This window comes from Oncorhynchus masou, chromosome 10 (genome assembly GCF_036934945.1).
Source record: "Oncorhynchus masou masou isolate Uvic2021 chromosome 10, UVic_Omas_1.1, whole genome shotgun sequence".
NCBI classification, from domain to species: Eukaryota; Metazoa; Chordata; class Actinopteri; order Salmoniformes; family Salmonidae; genus Oncorhynchus; species Oncorhynchus masou.
This window is the reverse complement of record NC_088221.1, coordinates 27,198,343-27,218,208: the sequence shown is the minus strand read 5'-3', so window position 1 is coordinate 27,218,208 and position 19,866 is coordinate 27,198,343. Positions and strand designations below refer to the sequence as shown.

General features: G+C 43.3%; 1 protein-coding gene across 2 annotated transcripts in view; it reads left to right on the top strand.

The window, feature by feature from the left end:
• The first annotated feature begins 1,639 nt into the window (after positions 1-1,639).
• LOC135547441 (immunoglobulin superfamily member 3-like) overlaps positions 1,640-19,866 on the top strand; it is a 95,508-nt gene continuing 77,281 nt past the window's right edge. For both annotated transcript variants that reach the window (XM_064976469.1, XM_064976468.1), the window contains exon 1: positions 1,640-2,783. In XM_064976469.1, coding sequence (XP_064832541.1) covers positions 2,744-2,783 — 40 coding nt within the window. In that variant the 5' untranslated portion in view covers positions 1,640-2,743. The remainder of the gene's footprint in view (positions 2,784-19,866) is intronic.

Sequence of the window (19,866 nt, the reverse complement as noted above, 5' to 3'; positions counted from 1 at the left end):
GTGACTTGTTAAGCACATTTTTACTGATGAACTTTTTTACAGTGCATTCGGAAAGTATTCAGACCCCTTGACTTTTTCCACATTTTGTTACGTTACAACCTTGTTCTTAAATGGATTAAATATTTTTTTCCCTTCATCAATCTACACACAATATCCCATAATGATAAAGCAAAAACAGGCCACTGTGTTTGTGGGGACCTTCAATGTAGGTAGAAACATCTCAGGGATGATCAATGGAAACAGGGTGCACCTGAGCTCAATTTCGAGTCTCATAGCAAAGGGTTTGAATACTGATGTAAACAAGGTATTTCTGTAACAAAACAAAATGTGGTAAAAGGGAAGGGGTCTGAATACTTTCCAAATGCACTGTAGGCTTGACATATTAAAGGGTTTGAATACGTATTGACTCAAGACGTTTCAGCTTTTCAAATGTATTTCATTTGTAAAACTTTCTAAAAACATAATTCAAATTTGACGTTATGGGGTATCGTGTGTATGCTAGCATCCAAAAATGTCAATTTAATCCATTTTAAATTCAGGCTGTAACACAACAAAATGTGGAAAATGTCAAGGGGTGTGAATACTTTCTGAAGGAATCACAATGTATGTTGTATATTTTCATAGTTCGATAACATTTGCCTAGCAACTCAATTGTTGAACGCCACAGCCTTTTTAAAGGGAATAATTCAACAACCATGTCTGTGTCACTAACAAATACTCTCATGGGTGGTAACAACAATTCACTCAAAAAGAAAAGACACCCCAGGAAATATTGCAATTAGGTTTCCACCACACAGCACTTCATTATATTTCACTCCACTGTAGAGGTTTGGATATATTGGGTGGAAGACATTATAAGGACTTGGCCCTATGGCAGGAGTAGCCTACATTCCATCACATCACTATCTAATCTGTGACTGAATTGTTATGGTTGACAGCCATCCACTAAATCCTTTGTTTTTCTCCTTTAAAAACACAGTTTACTACTCAAAGCTGTCTATCGTTTACATCTACACCACAACTTATTTTTAAGACAAGTCCTAGGGTTAGGCTGATATATTGGAGTGTTTTCAATAGGGATATTCAGCTGTATTTTCATCATGGTTTATTTATAGTGTAAACACTGCCAAACAGTGCTCAGGTATACCATGCCAAACCAAAATATTTGGGCAGCCCTCTTGATTTCAAGTTAGCTCTAGCTGAAGTGCTGAATCCCATATATGTTGTAAACTGCTTATAGGAATCCTAAGGCTTTGTGTTTATTCTCAGTTCATAGGATTAATCTATGGCCCTGTATATTTTGGAGAGAGAAATTGAAAAGCAAAAACACATGCTGTTAAATAAATCTCAAGACTATTATTATTGGTATCATAAAATTCAAGACCTAACATTTCATTCAATAAAAAGGGCATGTAATATCCCATGACCATACCAAGTGTATGCGCTATCCGATTTACTGCATGTGAATACATTTTGAAATTGTAAAAATAATCGTTTAGTCACGCCTTTTGGCCAATTGGAGTGGGTCGATGTCAGTCCTTACTGGGTGAATTGTAGAAAGTCGCCCATGGGGCGTGGTTTCTGCTTGGGGGAGGGATTGTGTGGCATGCTAGTTCGTCTTTCAAATGACAGGGAATACGAGATTACAGCGCTCAAAGGGAATTTCTTCCAACCAGGAAATGACATACAAGGAATACACCTAGGGAATAGTAAAAAAAATATTGATTTTAAACTGAATTTGCAGAAGAAGGACTTGACTCGAAGCCGTGGAAGAACAGCAACTGAACCTTTTGACTAAATTATTGATCAGAAACACATCTGAAATGTGAGGTTATTCTCGCGGTGTGGGTTTATCAATATATTTGTGCCCGAACAACGCTTTGTGTAGGCTATGAACAACACTCAATTATCTGATCACCGATAAAAGACGTTTCGGATACTTTTATAAACAATTCAAATAAAAAAATAGGCTACTGTGGTTAATTTGCGGTGGTTTCGGTCCATTGACGAATACGCTCGGAAGTCCATCCTATGGCACGTTAATATTATATTATGTTCTGCCGCTAGAGCGCCCGCCCATCGACTCAGATTGTTTTTTTTTGTTGTTGTAGCGAAGCAGTGAAAGGAGATTGATTTTACTGAACGCGTGCGTTTGGATAGCGCTATCTCCCCGGAGGAAGAGGACGCCCACTGAAATTAAGTATTTTATGTACATTCTCAGCAGAAGGACTTTACGTATTTATTTTACATATTGATCCGAAAAAATCTTGATGTTGGTCAAAATTCTAAATAGCGCACTAACAAAGCAAGACATCCACACACGCTGGACTTTCCCTGCTGAGGTGGTTTGTCATTCTACAGCGAAGGGCCGCCGCAGTCTCTCTGTCCGATGCGTAGGAAAGGAAGAGGGGTCAGGGTAAGCGTCTTTTATGGGTGCATATCGTCATTGACGAAGGTGATACAGAGAAACGACACCCGAGTCTACCAAGCCCCGCATTTCAGAGCAGGATACGGGAGATAGGTGAGGGTATCCCACAGGCAGCAGGCGACTTCGCTATAGCGGATCTCAGTCTCAAGTCAACCCATCAGGTTTGATCCCGGTGGGCACCAGACCTACCCGTCCGTCGTCCGCACAGGTGGTCTGCCATAGATCCCAAAATTTCTGGCTCAAAACAGACCCAAGTTTTGCCTCGCCAAACGGATTATAGGAACGGTGTCTGAGGGGAGAGAAGGACAGAAGACAATGGGCATCCGCACGCTCCTAACTGCGTGTGCGCTGCTTGGTAAGTCACGCCTGTACCTATTACTTAGATTGGACACATAGTCATCTTTCTATTTTTTCTCTCTTTAATTACACGAGAGAACAAATAAGAACCCCGAATGTTATTCAAGTGTTACCACGCACTTTCAAAAAAAGATCAATGTGCAAGTTTAATTCAGAAGAACTGTTCGACACCTGAGTCATAGCACACCTGCATGCCAAGACATCTGCATGACGACACACCTGGATGACAAATCCAAGTGTGTAGGTGTGAGAGTGTGTGTTTGCCAATGCCACCTCAGTAGGAGTCACTGGTCTAGGGAGGGGGCATTGTCTTAGTCACTACCGATGATGTATATAAATCCATTGCTCACTACTCACTTACCTTTGGACAGCTGTGTCTGCGTGTTTATCTGTTTGTGTTTCACAGTTCTATTATAGCTGTGAACAAGTTCTTGTTTTTCTATCATAGTGTGTGTGGAGGGGGGAGAACTAGGTTCATGTGATATTTGGATGTAAATATCAGATTAACCCCGCAGACTCAAGCTCCTCTTTCCCTGGATGAGTTGGATAACAGTGACCACATCCCCGTATTAGTGCCTGTAGTCAATACACACAGACACCTTACATTTTTCACTTTATATAGCACCCTGGGACACTCAGCTATTCTCTCTCTCATGCACATTACACACACTTTCACTGACACATATAGCATAGCCTACACAGTACACACACTTTCACTGACACATATAGCATAGCCTACACAGTACACACACTTTCACTGACACATATAGCATAGCCTACACAGTACACACACCAGATGGCTGCTCTGTTCCTGGATGGGAGGCATGTTATTGCTGTGGAGAGATGGATCCCTGCCATTGGGTTAGATTAACAGTCATCTAGTTAGTTCACTTACCCTTTCAGCTGGTCAACTTCATGTAGGAGATATTGATACATTTGAATAATTTTACATTTCCCAAGGTGAAATGAAGGTGTAGAATGAAATACAATACATCATAGAAATGCTTTGGTTTTCCTATAGAGATGGACAACAGAAAAACAGAGTACAATATGTTGACTGTCTAATTTTCTACTTTACAGAAAGCTTTTACACATGGTGGTAATGTATATATGTTGCGTGTATTACCCTGTAGTTGTGGCAGAGAGAGAGAGAGCTCTGAATCCCTGAACCGTTCTGGTTTATATAACTAATAACTAATACAAAGTGTAATGTGTTGTTTAGCAGGAGGCTGGCTGGTTAAACAGTAATGGAGAGATGCTTCAGTTGTCTATACTGACTCAACTGACTGCAGAATAGTTAGTATAGGCTCTCTATGCCCGTTTGCTGCCAAAGCCTCTGTATGCACTGATCTCAGGCCAGTTTCTCTGTGTAGTTTAAATACACCAGTTGAGTCTCATGGAAACCAATAGTTATGAAGCAGTCTAACATGCAAATGTAAGTCTAGCTGACTCGTCCCTGCTAGTGCAGTATCCTAATTGCTGTCAGTTATTAATTTTACTGGCATTGAATTCACTCAACTTTGTCAATATTGTTAATGGAAGGCCAGTCTAAATGGTGTTTCCTTCTGACTATCCAATGCTCCCCACAGAATGACAGCTGTGTGTCACAAACACACACCCACACACACTTTTAGAATGAGAGGAATTTCACCTCTTGGTCAAGGAAGAGTCAGCATTTTTTAAACATTGCTGTGAGTTTGAGTGGATCTGTCGTGTCTTTGTGGATGTTACTCTGATGCTAAAACTAAATTATTGGTGGTATATGACACGCTTTAGGCTTTTAACATGTCTTCCAGCTGTTTGGCCAGCAGATGACCTGGGTTTGTGTGTATCTATGTGCGAGTGCCTATGTATACATACAGAGCAAGCATGTCTAGACAGTGCTCATAATGCAATCGCTCACCCTGTCCCTGGCTGTACATCTGTGTGCATTCTACAGGGGCTTGGCTGGGAAGCGTGTTTCTCCTGTGTGTATGCTTGTTTTTAGGATATTCCCGTTTTGTAAAGGTCTTTGACTTTGCTTTTATGTTATTTTGCTAATATTTGACTCATTTCAGGAAACTAGATGTGTCACACGTCTCTATTTCACAGGAGAGGAATTTAAATGTAGACTTGATTCTTTAAAAAAAATCAAAATGCTTTTTTTTTGGCAGAAATGCCATCTGGAACATGTGAACTTTCATGTGCCTTATTAATAAACGTGTATGCCATCTGTAAATATGAGTAAAATCGTTAACTTACAAACCTAGTTGGTTTAGCCACGGAGAAATGGCAGGAACCTTCCCACTATGTCAGGATTGGCTGACATAATGGATGGGCTGGACATGCCGAGACAGGAGTTCGGATTGGTCTGCCATGTAGCATGCTTCTGTCTATAACATGAGCTGCTTAGTATGTAGGCTTAAAAAAATGTATAATGAAGAACTGCACAAGTGTTGCTCCTCCTCTCTACTTTCTGGAAGACAGTCCTGCCATGCGGACTCTCTCTGACTCTGAAAATGAATCCGACAATGAGGACTTCAGTGCAAACACGACAACTGGGAACTCATTTCGAACGGTCATTCAACTCGGAATTCCAACTCGGGAGCGCGGGCCTCTTTCTAGAGCCCCAACTTTATGACCTGATCACTGATATCATGATTTGACCTTGTATTATTCCAAGTTCCCAGTTGTTTTGAAAGCACCATTAGGTTAATTGTTTAGCTTGCTAGCTACATGTCTAAACAAATGACTCCACTTCACCAGATGATTACATGACCCATCAAGTTAGCCAGGTGTGGGTAAGAATCATCTAATAATTATAAATATTAATCTGGAATCATTCTATTTTTGATATTGCTACTGTGCAAAAATGCAAGTAAAAATTTCACTGTAGCATTTACATCTTATGTATCCTGTGCATGTGACAAACTTTGATTAGGATATATGTGTCGATAAAGTGTTTGTTTTTTTAATCTGGAGATTTTCCTTATTGAAGGCTACTACTTAAACCACTTTTAGTTTACAAATCTTAGGTTGTTTACTACACTAACTTACTAACTCTGTTTAGCACATGGCCTCACATGTGAATCCTTTATGTGTGGGTGGGGCTAAGGCTTATGAGGGTGTTAACTATGCTGGATAGGTGTAGATAAGAAGAGCTCTCCAGTAGGTGTACCAAAACATTCAAGGGCCATTTTTTTCAAAAGAGAGGTTACAAGTTTATCAACTTTCAAAGCAGAATTATTTTCCCATTGTTCCTCAACTGCATTGTATCACATACCATTTTGTAGTCTCTACTTTTATCCAAAGTAAATCTGGAGGCTTTTCTGTGTGTGTGTTTGTTTGTGTGTTCTGAAAGTGTGTGTGTTTTGTGTGTTCTGAAAGTGTGTGTGTGTGTGTGTAGTGTACCCATAACATCATGATACTTCATCACATTGTTTCCCTCTATCTGGCTTGTTTAACTGACAACAGCAAGACCACTACAAACTCCATTCACTTACTGTACCCCACCTGCTTCTCTTTCAACTCCTCATGAATATTCAGAGGTACAAGTCATTGATAGGTTGTTGTCTGCGTCGGGCTGAGAGAGAGCACAACTTTTTGATTGGTGAAGGATCAGTAGACCAGAAAGATAAAATGAGTCTGGACATCACACCCAGTCCTGCCTTCGTAAGTACTTGGGTAATTTGTTTCCTTTGATGGTAAGTCTTTGGAGAACAGTGTGCGCACGCAGCCAGAGCAGGACTCAGTTTCACAGTTGCCCTCGGGGCTAGAGTGGACCCTGTAATGCTGAGTTAACACAAAGGTGGGGACATTCCCACCTAACTGTCACTGCTGCTAACTACTGCCTCAACACACACTCCTCTCACACTGGAGTGTTTTAAGTCAATTTTACTAAAGCACTGCGACTTACTGTTACACTCAGTAAAAACTTGGTGCTGCTCTCTCAACATAGTTTAGGATACATTCTCTGGACATTTAGGATACAGTCTCTGGACATTAAAGATAAATGGGAAAATGGCCTGGTTAATTTTAATCTCCTTCCTGCTTAAATAAATCCGGTGCCTGTCTACAGCATCTGGTTTGTGTCTGTATGGAGTAACTCTGTAGTATCTGCATTGTTTCTTTCTGTTGTCGTGAACGCTGTATAGCAGCACATCCTGTTGGAGGTCATGATCTCTTTGACCTCAGAGCTGATCACCAGAGTTCCGACAGCTGTTGATGATTTTACAGTTGTGATTGCAGGCCTAAATCATTTAGTGCACATTTTTTGTCTGTGTTTTTGTGTCTTTATGTCTGAGGAACCTTCTTTCAGATAAGATAAAAGGCAGTTTAACTGGTCTGTTGGGTTTGGGGGGTTTAATTCCTTGACAACCCAACCCCTCTTCACTTTTAATACCACCATAAACTACCATCCACTTTGAATACCTCCCTTTTACATTTTTATTTATTTATCTTTACCTTTATTTAACTAGGCAAGTCAGTTAAGAACAAATTATTATTTTCAATGATAGCCTAGGAACGGTGGGTTAACTGCCTTGTTCAGGGGCAGAACGACAAACTTTTACCTTGTCAGCGCAGGGATTAAATTTTGCGACCTTTCGGTTACAAGTCCAAAGCTCTAACCACTAGGCCACCTGCCTCCCCTTCTCCTCTCCTTGGTTTAGAAGGGTGAGTAGGATGAGGTTGTCCCCTTGACACTGGTCCAAAATCAGTTTTGCCTGATGATTAGGATTTATAGGGGGTCAGCTGATATTAGAAATGTGCCTCGGTGCAACTTCTACTCAGAGCTCTGTTCGATAACAGGGTAGCCCAGATTCCACTCCTCCAGATCCACCCACAATACTTGGGTTTACATACCCAGAATCCTCGCTGGATTCTCTACCCAAACACAGCCTCAGTGGGATGCGCATGACATGCAGGGTTACTATGGAGACAGCTCCCCTGCTACACAGCACATCCACAGACTCTGTGACACACACAACAATGCACACCCCCATGGCTGTTTTTTAGATTGAAAACAAAAGGTGAATAGGATACAGTCAGCATGGGTCTGAGCTAAGATATCCCACAGGGACGTTGGAGGCATCTGATCTGATTCTCGAATCAAATCCCTGTAGCTCAAGAGGGAAACACTGTGTGTGTTGGTGAGAGAGACTGAGAGAAACTGTGTGTGAGAGACTGTCTTTGTGTACGAGCTTGTACGTGTGTGTGGCTTTGCTTCACTCGCACCATGAATGCCAAACTAACTGACAATGGTAGAGAAGTCTGTTTGAAGAGTCTAATTATTAGTTAATTAGTTTCCTTTCCAATCTGTGGGTTTATACACAAAAAGGTAGCGATGGAGAGCAAGCTGTCATCCAGAGCTATTCACGTGTGGGTTGGGATAATTCTAGAAGAATGAAAGTGGGATTTCTAGTGTTACATTGACTTCGGCAGCTGTCTGGAGTTTGTACGTACACGTGTGATGACTGTGCGCGCTCCTGGATTGCAGATGTGTGTGTCTCATTTAAAGGAAATGTGTTTGTAAAAGCTTAAACTGTTTTTGTTGATGTTCTGTGTTTGTGAATGTATGGGGATAGTTCTATGTCCATCTCTTTGTCATGTTGTTGGCTGGTCTGATAGGGTTTAGGGCCCTGGGGAGCAGAGAGGGCTTTTGCACAGGGAAGCAGGTGGCTATATGGAGTTAATGGACTGTGGGAAGGGGGCAGAGGGGGACACTTCAGATGGGACAGGACAGGGGGCAGAGTACGGTCTCTGTGTGTGAGACACTGTCTGTGTGCTACAGTAGCTTTATTATATGGATGAGTGAGTTGGTCACAAACACTAAATTTTTAACCATGTCCATTATGGACAGAGGCGAGAGAGGAGCTGGGCGACTTTAGCCTTCCCCACCATCAACCTCATGAATGAATTATGGGTTGGGATGGGTAGAGACACACTCAGAGAGGTTCCCCCTGGTGTTCTCGGCCTGGTCTGAGCAGCTGTGATGGGCGGGCACACATATGGGGTCATGTGTATGGTGACCCAGGAGGGCCATGAATTAGAGCTAGTTGACATGAAGAGACCAGGACCTTACATGACACTGCAATAACATGAGAGGAGACTCCCCAAAGTGTAAGAATGAGCCAGCTCTGCCTCTGCAAGTGTATGACTGACTGACTGAGCAGTGCTTGATGTTCTTTGTACACTCAGGCTGCGGTCTCTGTTCTTGCTCAGAGGTTGGACCTTAGCCACTACACAACTGCTTAACAAAACTCACCTTCTGAGCCTTTCTCCCCCTCTCTCTATACCCGTCTGCCCCCCCTTCCCTCTCTGCGCCCCCATGTTGAGTTGAGATGAGGTAATACCAGACATGATGGTCTGGTCTATCTCTCTCTCAGCCCGGTCTTGTTGGTGGCTGCAGGGCTAATTTTGACCTGAGAGAAGCAGGGGGAGGGAAGGACTGAGGATTGCTTAAGGGACAGAAATTACTGAGTTGAAACACACATGCCTTTTTCCCCCTCAGTCTCTTTCCAGCCATTTCTCTTTCTGCCTTTATATTTTTTCTCCCTTCGCTCTTTCTTTCTCATTTCCCCTCTCTCTCCTCCTCTCGCTCTATCTCCTGTCTGTTCCCTCTTTCCCCTCCTCCCTCTCTATTAGTCAGTGGTAAGGGCTGGTGGTCAGTCATCACAGTGCTCTGCTGGCCAGTCTTTTAACTGGTGTGTGATGGTGGGTAAATTACACAGAGGCTGTGCTGCTGGACTACTCTGCTGTGTGCCTTGAGTGCTTTGAAGCTGCCTGTAAAAACACCCTCTCAGCCCCAAACTGTCTACTGACTGACTGTCTGTCTACTGACTGACTGTCTGTCTACTGACTGACTGACTGACTGTCTGTCTGTCTGTCTGTCTACTGACTGACTGTCTGTCTGTCTACTGACTGACTGTCTGTCTGTCTACTGACTGACTGTCTGTCTGTCTACTGACTGTCTGTCTGTCTGTCTGTCTACTGACTGTCTGTCTGTCTGTCTGTCTGTCTGTCTACTGACTGACTCTGTCTGTCTGTCTACTGACTGACTCTGTCTGTCTGTCTGTCTGTCTACTGACTGTCTGTCTGTCTGTCTGTCTACTGACTGACTGTCTGTCTGTCTGTCGACTGACTGACTGTCTGTCTGTCTGTCGACTGACTGACTGTCTGTCTGTCTGTCGACTGACTGACTGTCTGTCTGTCTACTGACTGACTGTCTGTCTGTCTGTCTACTGACTGTCTGTCTGTCTGTCTACTGACTGACTGTCTGTCTGTCTGTCTACTGACTGTCTGTCTGTCTGTCTACTGACTGACTGTCTGTCTGTCTGTCTACTGACTGACTGTCTGTCTGTCTGTCTACTGACTGACTGTCTGTCTACTGACTGACTGTCTGTCTGTCTGTCTACTGACTGTCTGTCTGTCTGTCTACTGACTGTCTGTCTGTCTGTCTACTGACTGTCTGTCTGTCTGTCTGTCTACTGACTGTCTGTCTGTCTGTCTGTCTACTGACTGTCTGTCTACTGACTGACTGTCTGTCTGTCTGTCTACTGACTGACTGACTGACCGTCTGTCTGTCTGTCTACTGACTGACCGTCTGTCTGTCTACTGACTGACCGTCTGTCTGTCTGTCTACTGACTGACCGTCTGTCTGTCTCTCTACTGACTGACCGTCTGTCTGTCTGTCTCTCTACTGACTGACTGTCTGTCTGTCGACTGACTCTGTCTGTCTGTCGACTGACTGTCTGTCGACTGACTCTGTCTACTGACTGACTGTCTGTCTGTCTGTCTGTCTGTCTACTGACTGACTGACTGTCTGTCTGTCTGTCTGTCTGTCTGTCTACTGACTGACTGTCTGTCTACTGACTCTGTCTGTCTGTCTGTCTACTGACTGTCTGTCTGTCTGTCTGTCTACTGACTGTCTGTCTGTCTGTCTACTGACTGTCTGTCTGTCTGTCTACTGACTGTCTGTCTGTCTACTGACTGTCTGTCTGTCTACTGACTGTCTGTCTGTCTACTGACTGACTGTCTGTCTACTGTCTGTCTGTCTGTCTACTGTCTGTCTGTCTGTCTACTGTCTGTCTGTCTGTCTACTGTCTGTCTGTCTACTGTCTGACTGTCTGTCGACTGTCTGTCTGTCTGTCGACTGTCTGTCTGTCTGTCTGTCGACTGACTGTCTGTCTGTCGACTGACTGTCTGTCTGTCGACTGACTGTCTGTCTGTCGACTGTCTGTCTGTCTGTCGACTGACTGTCTGTCTGTCGACTGACTGTCTGTCTGTCGACTGACTGTCTGTCTGTCGACTGACTGTCTGTCTGTCGACTGTCTGTCTGTCTGTCTGTCGACTGTGTCTGTCTGTCGACTGACTGTCTGTCTGTCTGTCTGTCTGTCTACTGACTGACTGACTGACTGACTGTCGACTGACTGGGCCGAGGAAGGCTGAGGGCAGAGATGGAGTCTGTTGCATTGTGATTGTTTGACCTCATAAACCCACAGAATGCCCATGTACAGTGTTGCCATAACTAAAGCCTGTCTCTCTTCCAAATCTTTGAAAAGAGATGTCAATTTGGATAGGATTTTGAGAGGGTTAAAGTGGTATGAAAAAAAAAATGCATGGATGCATTTAACTTCTAATGGGCAGGTGGGACGGTAGCGTCTACAGTGACTTCGAGTACTGAGCGCATACAATTTCATATTGGTCCCCTGTGGGAATCCAACCCACAGCCCTGTCATAGCGAGCGCCATGCTCTGCCAACTGAGCCACACAGTACCAGTTCAATTCAGAGTCCTATAAAGGCTAAAGATGAGATCTCTCCCTTACTCTGACTCATACTGTATGTAGTGTGTGTCTGTCTGTTATAGTAGCTCTGAGAGAGAGGGCTGTCTGTCTGTTATACTGGCTCTGAGAGAGAGGTCTGTCTACATTATAGAGGTCGACTGATTAATCGGAATGGCCGATTAATTCGATTTCAAGTTTTCATAACAATCGCAAATCGGTATTTTTTATTTTTTTTTAAACCTTTATTTAACTAGGCAAGTCAGTTATGAACACATTCTTATTTTCAATGACTGCCTAGGAACGGTGGGTTAACTGCCTTGTTCAGGGGCAGAACGACAGGCTTTTACCTTGTCAGCTCGGCCATTCAATCTTGCAACCTTACGGTTAACTAGTCCAACGCTCTAACCACCTGCTTTACATTGCACTCAACGAGGATCCTGCCTGTTACGCGAATGCAGTAAGAAGCCAAGGTCAGTTGCTAGCTAGCATTAAAGTTATCTTATAAAAACAATCAATCAATCATAATCACTAGTTAATGGGTGATGATATTACTAGTTTATCTAGCGTGTCCTGCGTTGCATATAATCGATGCGGTGCACATTCGCGAAAAAGGACTGTCGTTGCTCCAATGTACCTAACCATAAAGATCAATGCCTTTCTTAAAATCAATACACAAGTATAGATTTTTAAACCTGCGTATGAGTTAATATTGCCTGCTAACATGAATTTCTTTTAACTAGGGAAATAGTGTCACTTCTCTTGCAACAGAGTCAGGGTATATGCAGCAGTTTGGGCCGCCAAGCTCGTTGCGATCTGTGTGAAGACTTTTTCTTCCTAACAAAGACAGCCAACTTCGCCAAACGGGAGATGATTTAACAAAAGAGAACAATTTGCGAAAAAAGCACAATCGTTGCACGAATGTACCTAACCATAAAACTCAATGCCTTTCTTAAAATCAATACATAGAAGTATATATTTTTAAACCTGCATATTTAGCGGAAAGAAATTCAGGCTAGCAGGCAATATCAACCAGGTGAAATTGTGTCACTTCTCTTGCGTTTCACTGCACGCAGAGTCAGGGTATATGCAACTGTTTGGGCCGCCTGGCTCGTTGTGAACTAATTTGCCAGAATTTTACGTAATTATGACATAACATTGAAGGTTGTGCAATGTAACAGGAATATTTAGAATACAGAATGGTTCCGTATTTCACTGAAAGAATAAACGTTTTGTTTTCGAGATGATAGTTTCCGGATTCTACCATACTAATGACCTAAGGCTCATATTTCTGTGTGTTATTATGTTATAATTAAGTCTATGATTTGATAGATCAGTCTGACATAGTGATGGTAGGCACCAGCAGGCTCGTAATCATTCATTCAAACAGCACTTTCGTGCATTTGACAGCAGCTCTTCGCAATGCTTCAAGCATTGCACTGTTTATGACTTCAAGCCTATCAACTCCCGAGATTAGGCTGGTGTAACCAATTTGAAATGGCTAGCTAGTTAGCGGGGTGCGCGCTAATAGAGTTTCAATCGGTGACGTCACTCGCTCTGAGACTTGGAGTGGTTGTTCCCCTTGCTCTGCAAGGACTGCGGCTTTTGTGGAGCGATGGGTAACGCTGCTTCGAGGGTGGCTGTTGTCGTTGTGTTCCTGGTTCGAGCCCAGGTAGGAGCGAGGAGAGGGACGGAAGCTATACTGTTACACTGGCAATACTAAAGTGCCTATAATAACATCCAAATAGTCAAAGGTATATGAAGTACAAATCGTATAGAGAGAAATAGTCCTATAATTCCTATAATAAGTACAACCTAAAACTTACCTGGGAATATTGAAGACTCATGTTAAAAGGAACCACCAGTTCTCATGTTCTGAGCAAGGAACTTAAACATTAGCTTTTTTACATGGCACATATTGCACTTTTACTTTCTTTTCCAACACTTGGTTTTTGCATTATTTAAACCAAATTGAACATGTTTCATTATTTATTTGAGGCTAAATTGATTTTTATTGATGTATTATATTAAGTTAAAATAAGTGTTCATTCAGTGTTGTTGCAATTGTCATTATTACAAATACATTTTAAAAATCGGCCGATTTTAATCGGTATCTGCTTATTTTTGGTCCTCCAATAATCGGTATCGGCGTTGAAAAATCATAATCGGTCGACCTCTACTACATTACAGCTTCTCACAGAATAACACTGGTGAAAGGATCCCATCCAATCTATAATAAAATAGATGTAATGTAAGAGCAGCATTAATATGAATCCAGGCCCATATTAATGTAATATGTAGAGAAATAGGCCTTACATCTGCAGTCCTCTGAAATGAATTGATGGCTAACAGGGTCCATTTCTTTCAAATGAAAATGTGAATTGTCTGTCTGTCTGTCGAAATGGGTGATAATAAAGGGACATGATGTTAAGGGACTCCTTAGGGAGAGATTTAACCTGAGTCTAGAACGGGAAAACACAAAGGGGCATGATGTTAAGGGATTCCTTAGGGAGAGATTTAACCTGAGTCTAGAACGGGAAAACACAAAGGGGCATGATGTTAAGGGATTCCTTAGGGAGAGATTTAACGGGAACGGGAAAACACAGAGGCATGATGTTAAGGGATTTCTTAGGGAGAGATTTAACGGGAACGGGAAAACACAGAGGCATGATGTTAAGGGATTTCTTAGGGAGAGATTTAACGGGAACGGGAAAACACAAAGGGGCATGATGTTAAGGGATTCCTTAGGGAGAGATTTAACGGGAACGGGAAAACACAAAGGGGCATGATGTTAAGGGATTCCTTAGGGAGAGATTTAACCCGAGTCTAGAACGGGAAAACACAAAGGGGCATGATGTTAAGGGATTCCTTAGGGAGAGATTTAACGGGAACGGGAAAACACAAAGGGGCATGATGTTAAGGGATTCCTTAGGGAGAGATTTAACGGGAACGGGAAAACACACACAGTGAAGTATACTCAATGTGTTTCAGTGTGCCTCCGTCATGTAGCACTGGTTTGCATCAAGAACTGCAACGTTGCTGAGTTTTTCCACACTCAACAGTTTCCCATGTGTATCAAGAATGTTCCACCACCCAAAAGACATCCAGCCAACTTGTCACAACTGTGGGAAGTATTGTAATCAACATGCTATCGACACCTTGTAGAGTCCATACCAAGACAAATTCAGGCTGTTCCAAATGTTTGGTATACTCTGTGTACGTCTGCAATTGTCTTTCTCAAAAAAATGAACACTCACTCAATCGAATACTAATAAAGATATTCTATTCCCATCCGTAGGACTGAGTCCATTTATTTATTTAAGCTATATTCATAATCTATCCCCTTTTCAGTGCCTTTAGTTGCCTTACCTCCACACTTCTTACCCTTCAAAGTAGTGTGTTTGGTGGAGGAGTTGAGACAGGACTGGGATTGTCCTCTACTCTGTAGTATGGCCCATATGGAGGAGCCAGCTGTGTGTGTAAATAGATCCACCTGGGCATTGGACCAGCCAGGCAGCGTTGGCATGTGCAGCGCTCAGCCCTTAGCATCCTGGGTATAATGAGGAATGAAGGGGGGAGGGAGGGAGGGAGGGAGAGGTAACAGGACTGTCTTATGTCTCCACTGATGCCAGCAGGATGACAAAAGATGGATGGCTTCAAATATGATAAGCTGTACTGTGTGTTTGTGTGTAACTCCCACCTTAGCAGGTGTGTGTAATTATCCTGTGAGGGTTGGAGTAAGCTGGCGGTGTGAGTGCTAACAGTACAGTGCTGTGAGATGATGCTGTTTTCCAGCCACAAATGATTGGATTAGTGTTTCCCCCCCCCCCTTCCACTTAGCATAATCCTCTTTACAGCTTCCTCTTTTGTGTGTGTGTGTGCATAAGTTGTTGTTTATGCCAAAAGCTTCCAAGTCCATTCCTCTATGACCCGCGTGACGTTGACTGCCTGCCTCTGCAGGTGGCGACGGTGTCAGTGAGAGACCGACAGTGGGCTGTTGGTGGTAGAGAACGGGCTATAAAGGGCTTGTAAATGAACGCTACCAGTACCAGGGGCAGCGAGTGTTAAAGACAGTGCAACCAGATGGAGGGTACAGAGGTGAAGAGGCAGCCAGATGGAGGGTACAGAGGTGAAGAGGCAGCCAGATGGAGGGTACAGAGGTGAAGAGGCAGCCAGATGGAGGGTACAGAGGTGAAGAGGCAGCCAGATGGAGGGTACAGAGGTGAAGAGGCAGCCAGATGGAGGGTACAGAGGGATTAGTTTGTAGGGATAGAGTGATCAGTTAGAGGTCTGGAGGGGTTGATATGTAGTTGTCAGCCTCTCAAAACAGCCTGCAGAGTGCTGTGTTGCTTTGAAGTCTCACAGAGCCTCTTAAATCCTGCCTGAAAAGATGCAGAGAACCGCGAGGCACAGAGGAGAGACAGGAATTTACTCCGAGAGAGAGAGGAAGGGAAGCGGGAGAGAGACTGGCGGGAGCGAGAAAGTGTAGAGAGGGAGAGGCTGGGTGTATGAGGAGAGGGAGAGTGTGATGAGAGAGAGAGAGGGGAGGAGAGAGAGCCTGACAGAAAAACTGAGAGTGAGGTGGGGGAGGTGAATAATGATTTCAGTGCTCATACAATATGAGCAGTAGCAGCCTAATCATGTGGTGAGTAATGTATTGTTGGCAGTAATACTGGACCAGGGCAGCAGTAACATGAGCATCAGGGAATACAGCAACATGACTCTGAGCTCTATGTGGTCAGACTGAATGGCGCCCAGGTTACTAATGGTCTGGTATTATGTTAATATCTTCTCTTACTGACAATACAACAGAACCACAGAGAGTGAACAAGAGGACAGAAAGAGAGTGGACGAGAGAGGACAGAAAGAGAGTGGACGAGAGAGGACAGAAAGAGAGTGGACGAGAGAGGACAGAAAGAGAGAGGACGAGAGAGGACAGAAAGAGAGAGGACGAGAGAGGACAGAAAGAGAGAGGACAGAAAGAGAGTGGACGAGAGAGGACAGAAAGAGAGTGGACGAGAGAGGACAGAAAGAGAGTGGACGAGAGAGGACAGAAAGAGAGTGGACGAGAGAGGACAGAAAGAGTGAGGAAGGGACCTGATAAATATAGGACGATGACAAGAACAACCTCCCAATATCAAACCAGTGAGGTATTTCACACATTAAATATCACACATTTAGTGCAGATAAAAACATCAGTATTTTGGCAAGATTGCTATTTTCCTGGAGGCCTCTCTCTTCTCTTTATCCCCCTGAGACGTTTTAGTGTGTTTAACTGTCCTGCCTGTGCGTTCATGGCCAGTTCTATCTTATTGTGGTCCATTGGAGAAGTGAAGCCTCGGAGTGATTCATTTTTATATTTTTTTTGTTCTCAAACGCTGTTCTTATTTAATTGAAATCCCTTTCAACTGAGGCAGCCAATAACAAATCAGAGATTTGTAACGCTTTTATGAGCTCATGAGCAAAATGTGCCTCAAAATGGAAAAAAGACAAAGGACCACAAAACAAAACCAAGAAGGATCGGAATATGAGGAAAAACACAATCTTACTCTCACACTATAGCACGCACACACACAGCGTTTTCTCTCGTTTTGTCGACTCGCTGAGCACAGTCTGGATGCATTTGTTAATTTTTCAACTAGATATACAACTAGATATTCTTTTATTATTTTCTGCACGCATGCGCAGACACACACACACACACACACCTGATCACTGACAGCTATGAGACAGCTTATACGGAGGAGGTCAGAGACCCTTCAGTGTGTGCCAGGACAACAAACTCTCCCTCAATGTGAGCAAGACAAAAGGAGCTGATCGTGGACTACAGGACAAGGTGGGCCAAACAGGCCCCCATTAACATTGACAGGGCTATAAGTGAAGCGGGTTGAGAGTTTCAAGTTCCTTCGTGTCCACATCACCAACAAACTATCATGGTCCGAACATGCCAATAAAGTCCTGACGTGGGAACGACAACACGTTTTGCCCCTCAGGAGACTGAAAATATTTGGCATCGGTCCCCAGATCCTCAAAGTTCTACAGCTGCACCATCGAGAGCATCACAGCCTGGTATGGCAACTGCTTGCCATCCGACCGTAAGGCACTACAGAGTGTAGTGCGTACGGCCCAGTACATCACTTGGGCCAAGCTTCCTGTCATCCAGGACCTATATACTAGGCAGTGTCAGAGGAAGGCCTAAAAAATGGTTAAAGACTCCAGTCACCCAAGTCATAGACTGTTCTCTCTGCTACCGCACGGCAAGCGGTATCGGAGCGCTAAAAGGCTTCTTAACTCTTGAAACTCCCCATCCCGGATCCGGGATCGTGACTAAAGCCTCAGGCTCATTAGCATAACGCAACGTTAACGATTTCTGAAAATCGCAAATAAAATGAAAATAATGCGCCTACTCTCAAGCTTAGCCTTTTCTTAACAACACTGTCATCTCAGATTTTCAAAATATGCTTTTGAACCATAGCAATTCACTAATTTGTGTAAGAGTATGCTAAGCTAGCTTAGCATTTTGAGTAGCATTTAGCACGCAACATTTTCACAAAAACCAGATAACCAAATAAATAAAATCATTTACCTTTGAAGAGCTTCGGATGTTTTCAATGAGACTCTCAGTTACATAGCAAATGCGCAGTTTTTCCTGAAAGCGTCTGTGTGTAGGAGAAATCGCTCCGTTTTGTACATCACATTTGGCTACCGAAACGAACCGAAAATTCAGTCACCTACAACGTCGAACTTTTTCCGAATTAACTCCATAATATCGACCGAAACATGGCAAACGTTGTTTGGAATCAATCCTCAAGGTGTTTTTTCACATATCTCTTCATTGATATGTCGTTCGTGGAAGCCTGCATTCTTCTCTGAATTCTGTGGAAAAATACTTGCAGCTGACTTTTGCGCACCAATTTCGGCGCAGGACACCGGGCGGACACCTGGTAAATGTGGTCTCTTATGGTCAATCTTCCAATGATATGCCTACAAATACGTCACAATGCTGCAGACACCTTGGGGAAACGACAGAAAGGGCAGACTTACTCCTCTCGCATTCACAGCCATATAAGGAGACAATGGAAAACAGAGCCTCAAAAATCCTGCTCATTTCCTGGATGCCGTCTCATCTTGGTTTTGCCTGTAGCTCACGTTCTAGGGCACACACAGAAAATATCTTTGCAGTTCTGGAAACGTCAGTGTTTTCTTTCCAAAGCTACCAATTATATGCATAGTCGAGCATCTTTTTGTGACAAAATATTGCGCTTAAAACGGGCACGTCTTTTTTATCCAAAAATGATATAGCGCCCCTAGAGTTTCAAGAGTTTCAGCTTCTACACCCAAGCCATAAGACTGCTGAACAATTAATCAAATGGCCACCCTGACTATTTACATTGACCCCCCCCCCACCCTTTGTTTTTACACTGCTGCTTCTCGCTGTTTATTATCTATACATAGTCACTTTAGCCCTACCTACATGTCCAAATGACCTCGACAAACCTGTACCCCCTGCACATTGACTCGGTACCGGTACCCACCGTATATAGCCTCAATTGTTATTTTATTGTGTTTTATTTAATAAAGATTTTCTTAACTATTTCTTCAACTGCATTGTTGGTTCAGGGCTTGTAAGTAAGCATTTCGCTGTAAGGTCTACCTACACCTGCTGTATTCGGCGCATGTGACAAATAATAAAAAGTAACACAATAAAATAACAATAACGAGGCTGTATACAGGGGTACAAATAAAATTTGATTTGATTTTGTCACACACAGTCAGTCAACAGTGAATGAAAAATGGGTGGGAGAGAAAGTTACTGCGAGAGAGTGATCAACGAGGAAGAGAGGATGTTGGAAGTTTAAATCTGTTGAAATATTAACGTACTTTGTTGTGCCTACAGACACAGCCTCTCTGTGAAAGACACACACAGCTGTGTTCTGCAGTTGGTCATGTAGACCGGAAGCAGTGTCTAGTCCCCTTCTGTTTGGGATTGGTGTGTGCCTGCATGCTTTTGCCTGTGCTGCTGTGTATTGTCTGCTCTTCTTTCAAATGTCTGTGTGTACTGTGATCTCCCTCAGCTGAAACTGACCACAGGTGTTTCAATTGACATGAATATCCTCCACCAAGAACTAAAATAACAACCTTGCATGACCCCTGTCCCATGTGTGTGTGATGCACATGACCTCTCAGTTTCATGGCTCCTGGTCACAGTATTTTAACAGCCTGACACTGACCTCATATTTCATAATTCCCCACGGTCTCTCTTTCTGTAGTGTGTGTGTGTGTGTGTGACACTACAGGGCTGTTTCTTCAGGACACTGAGT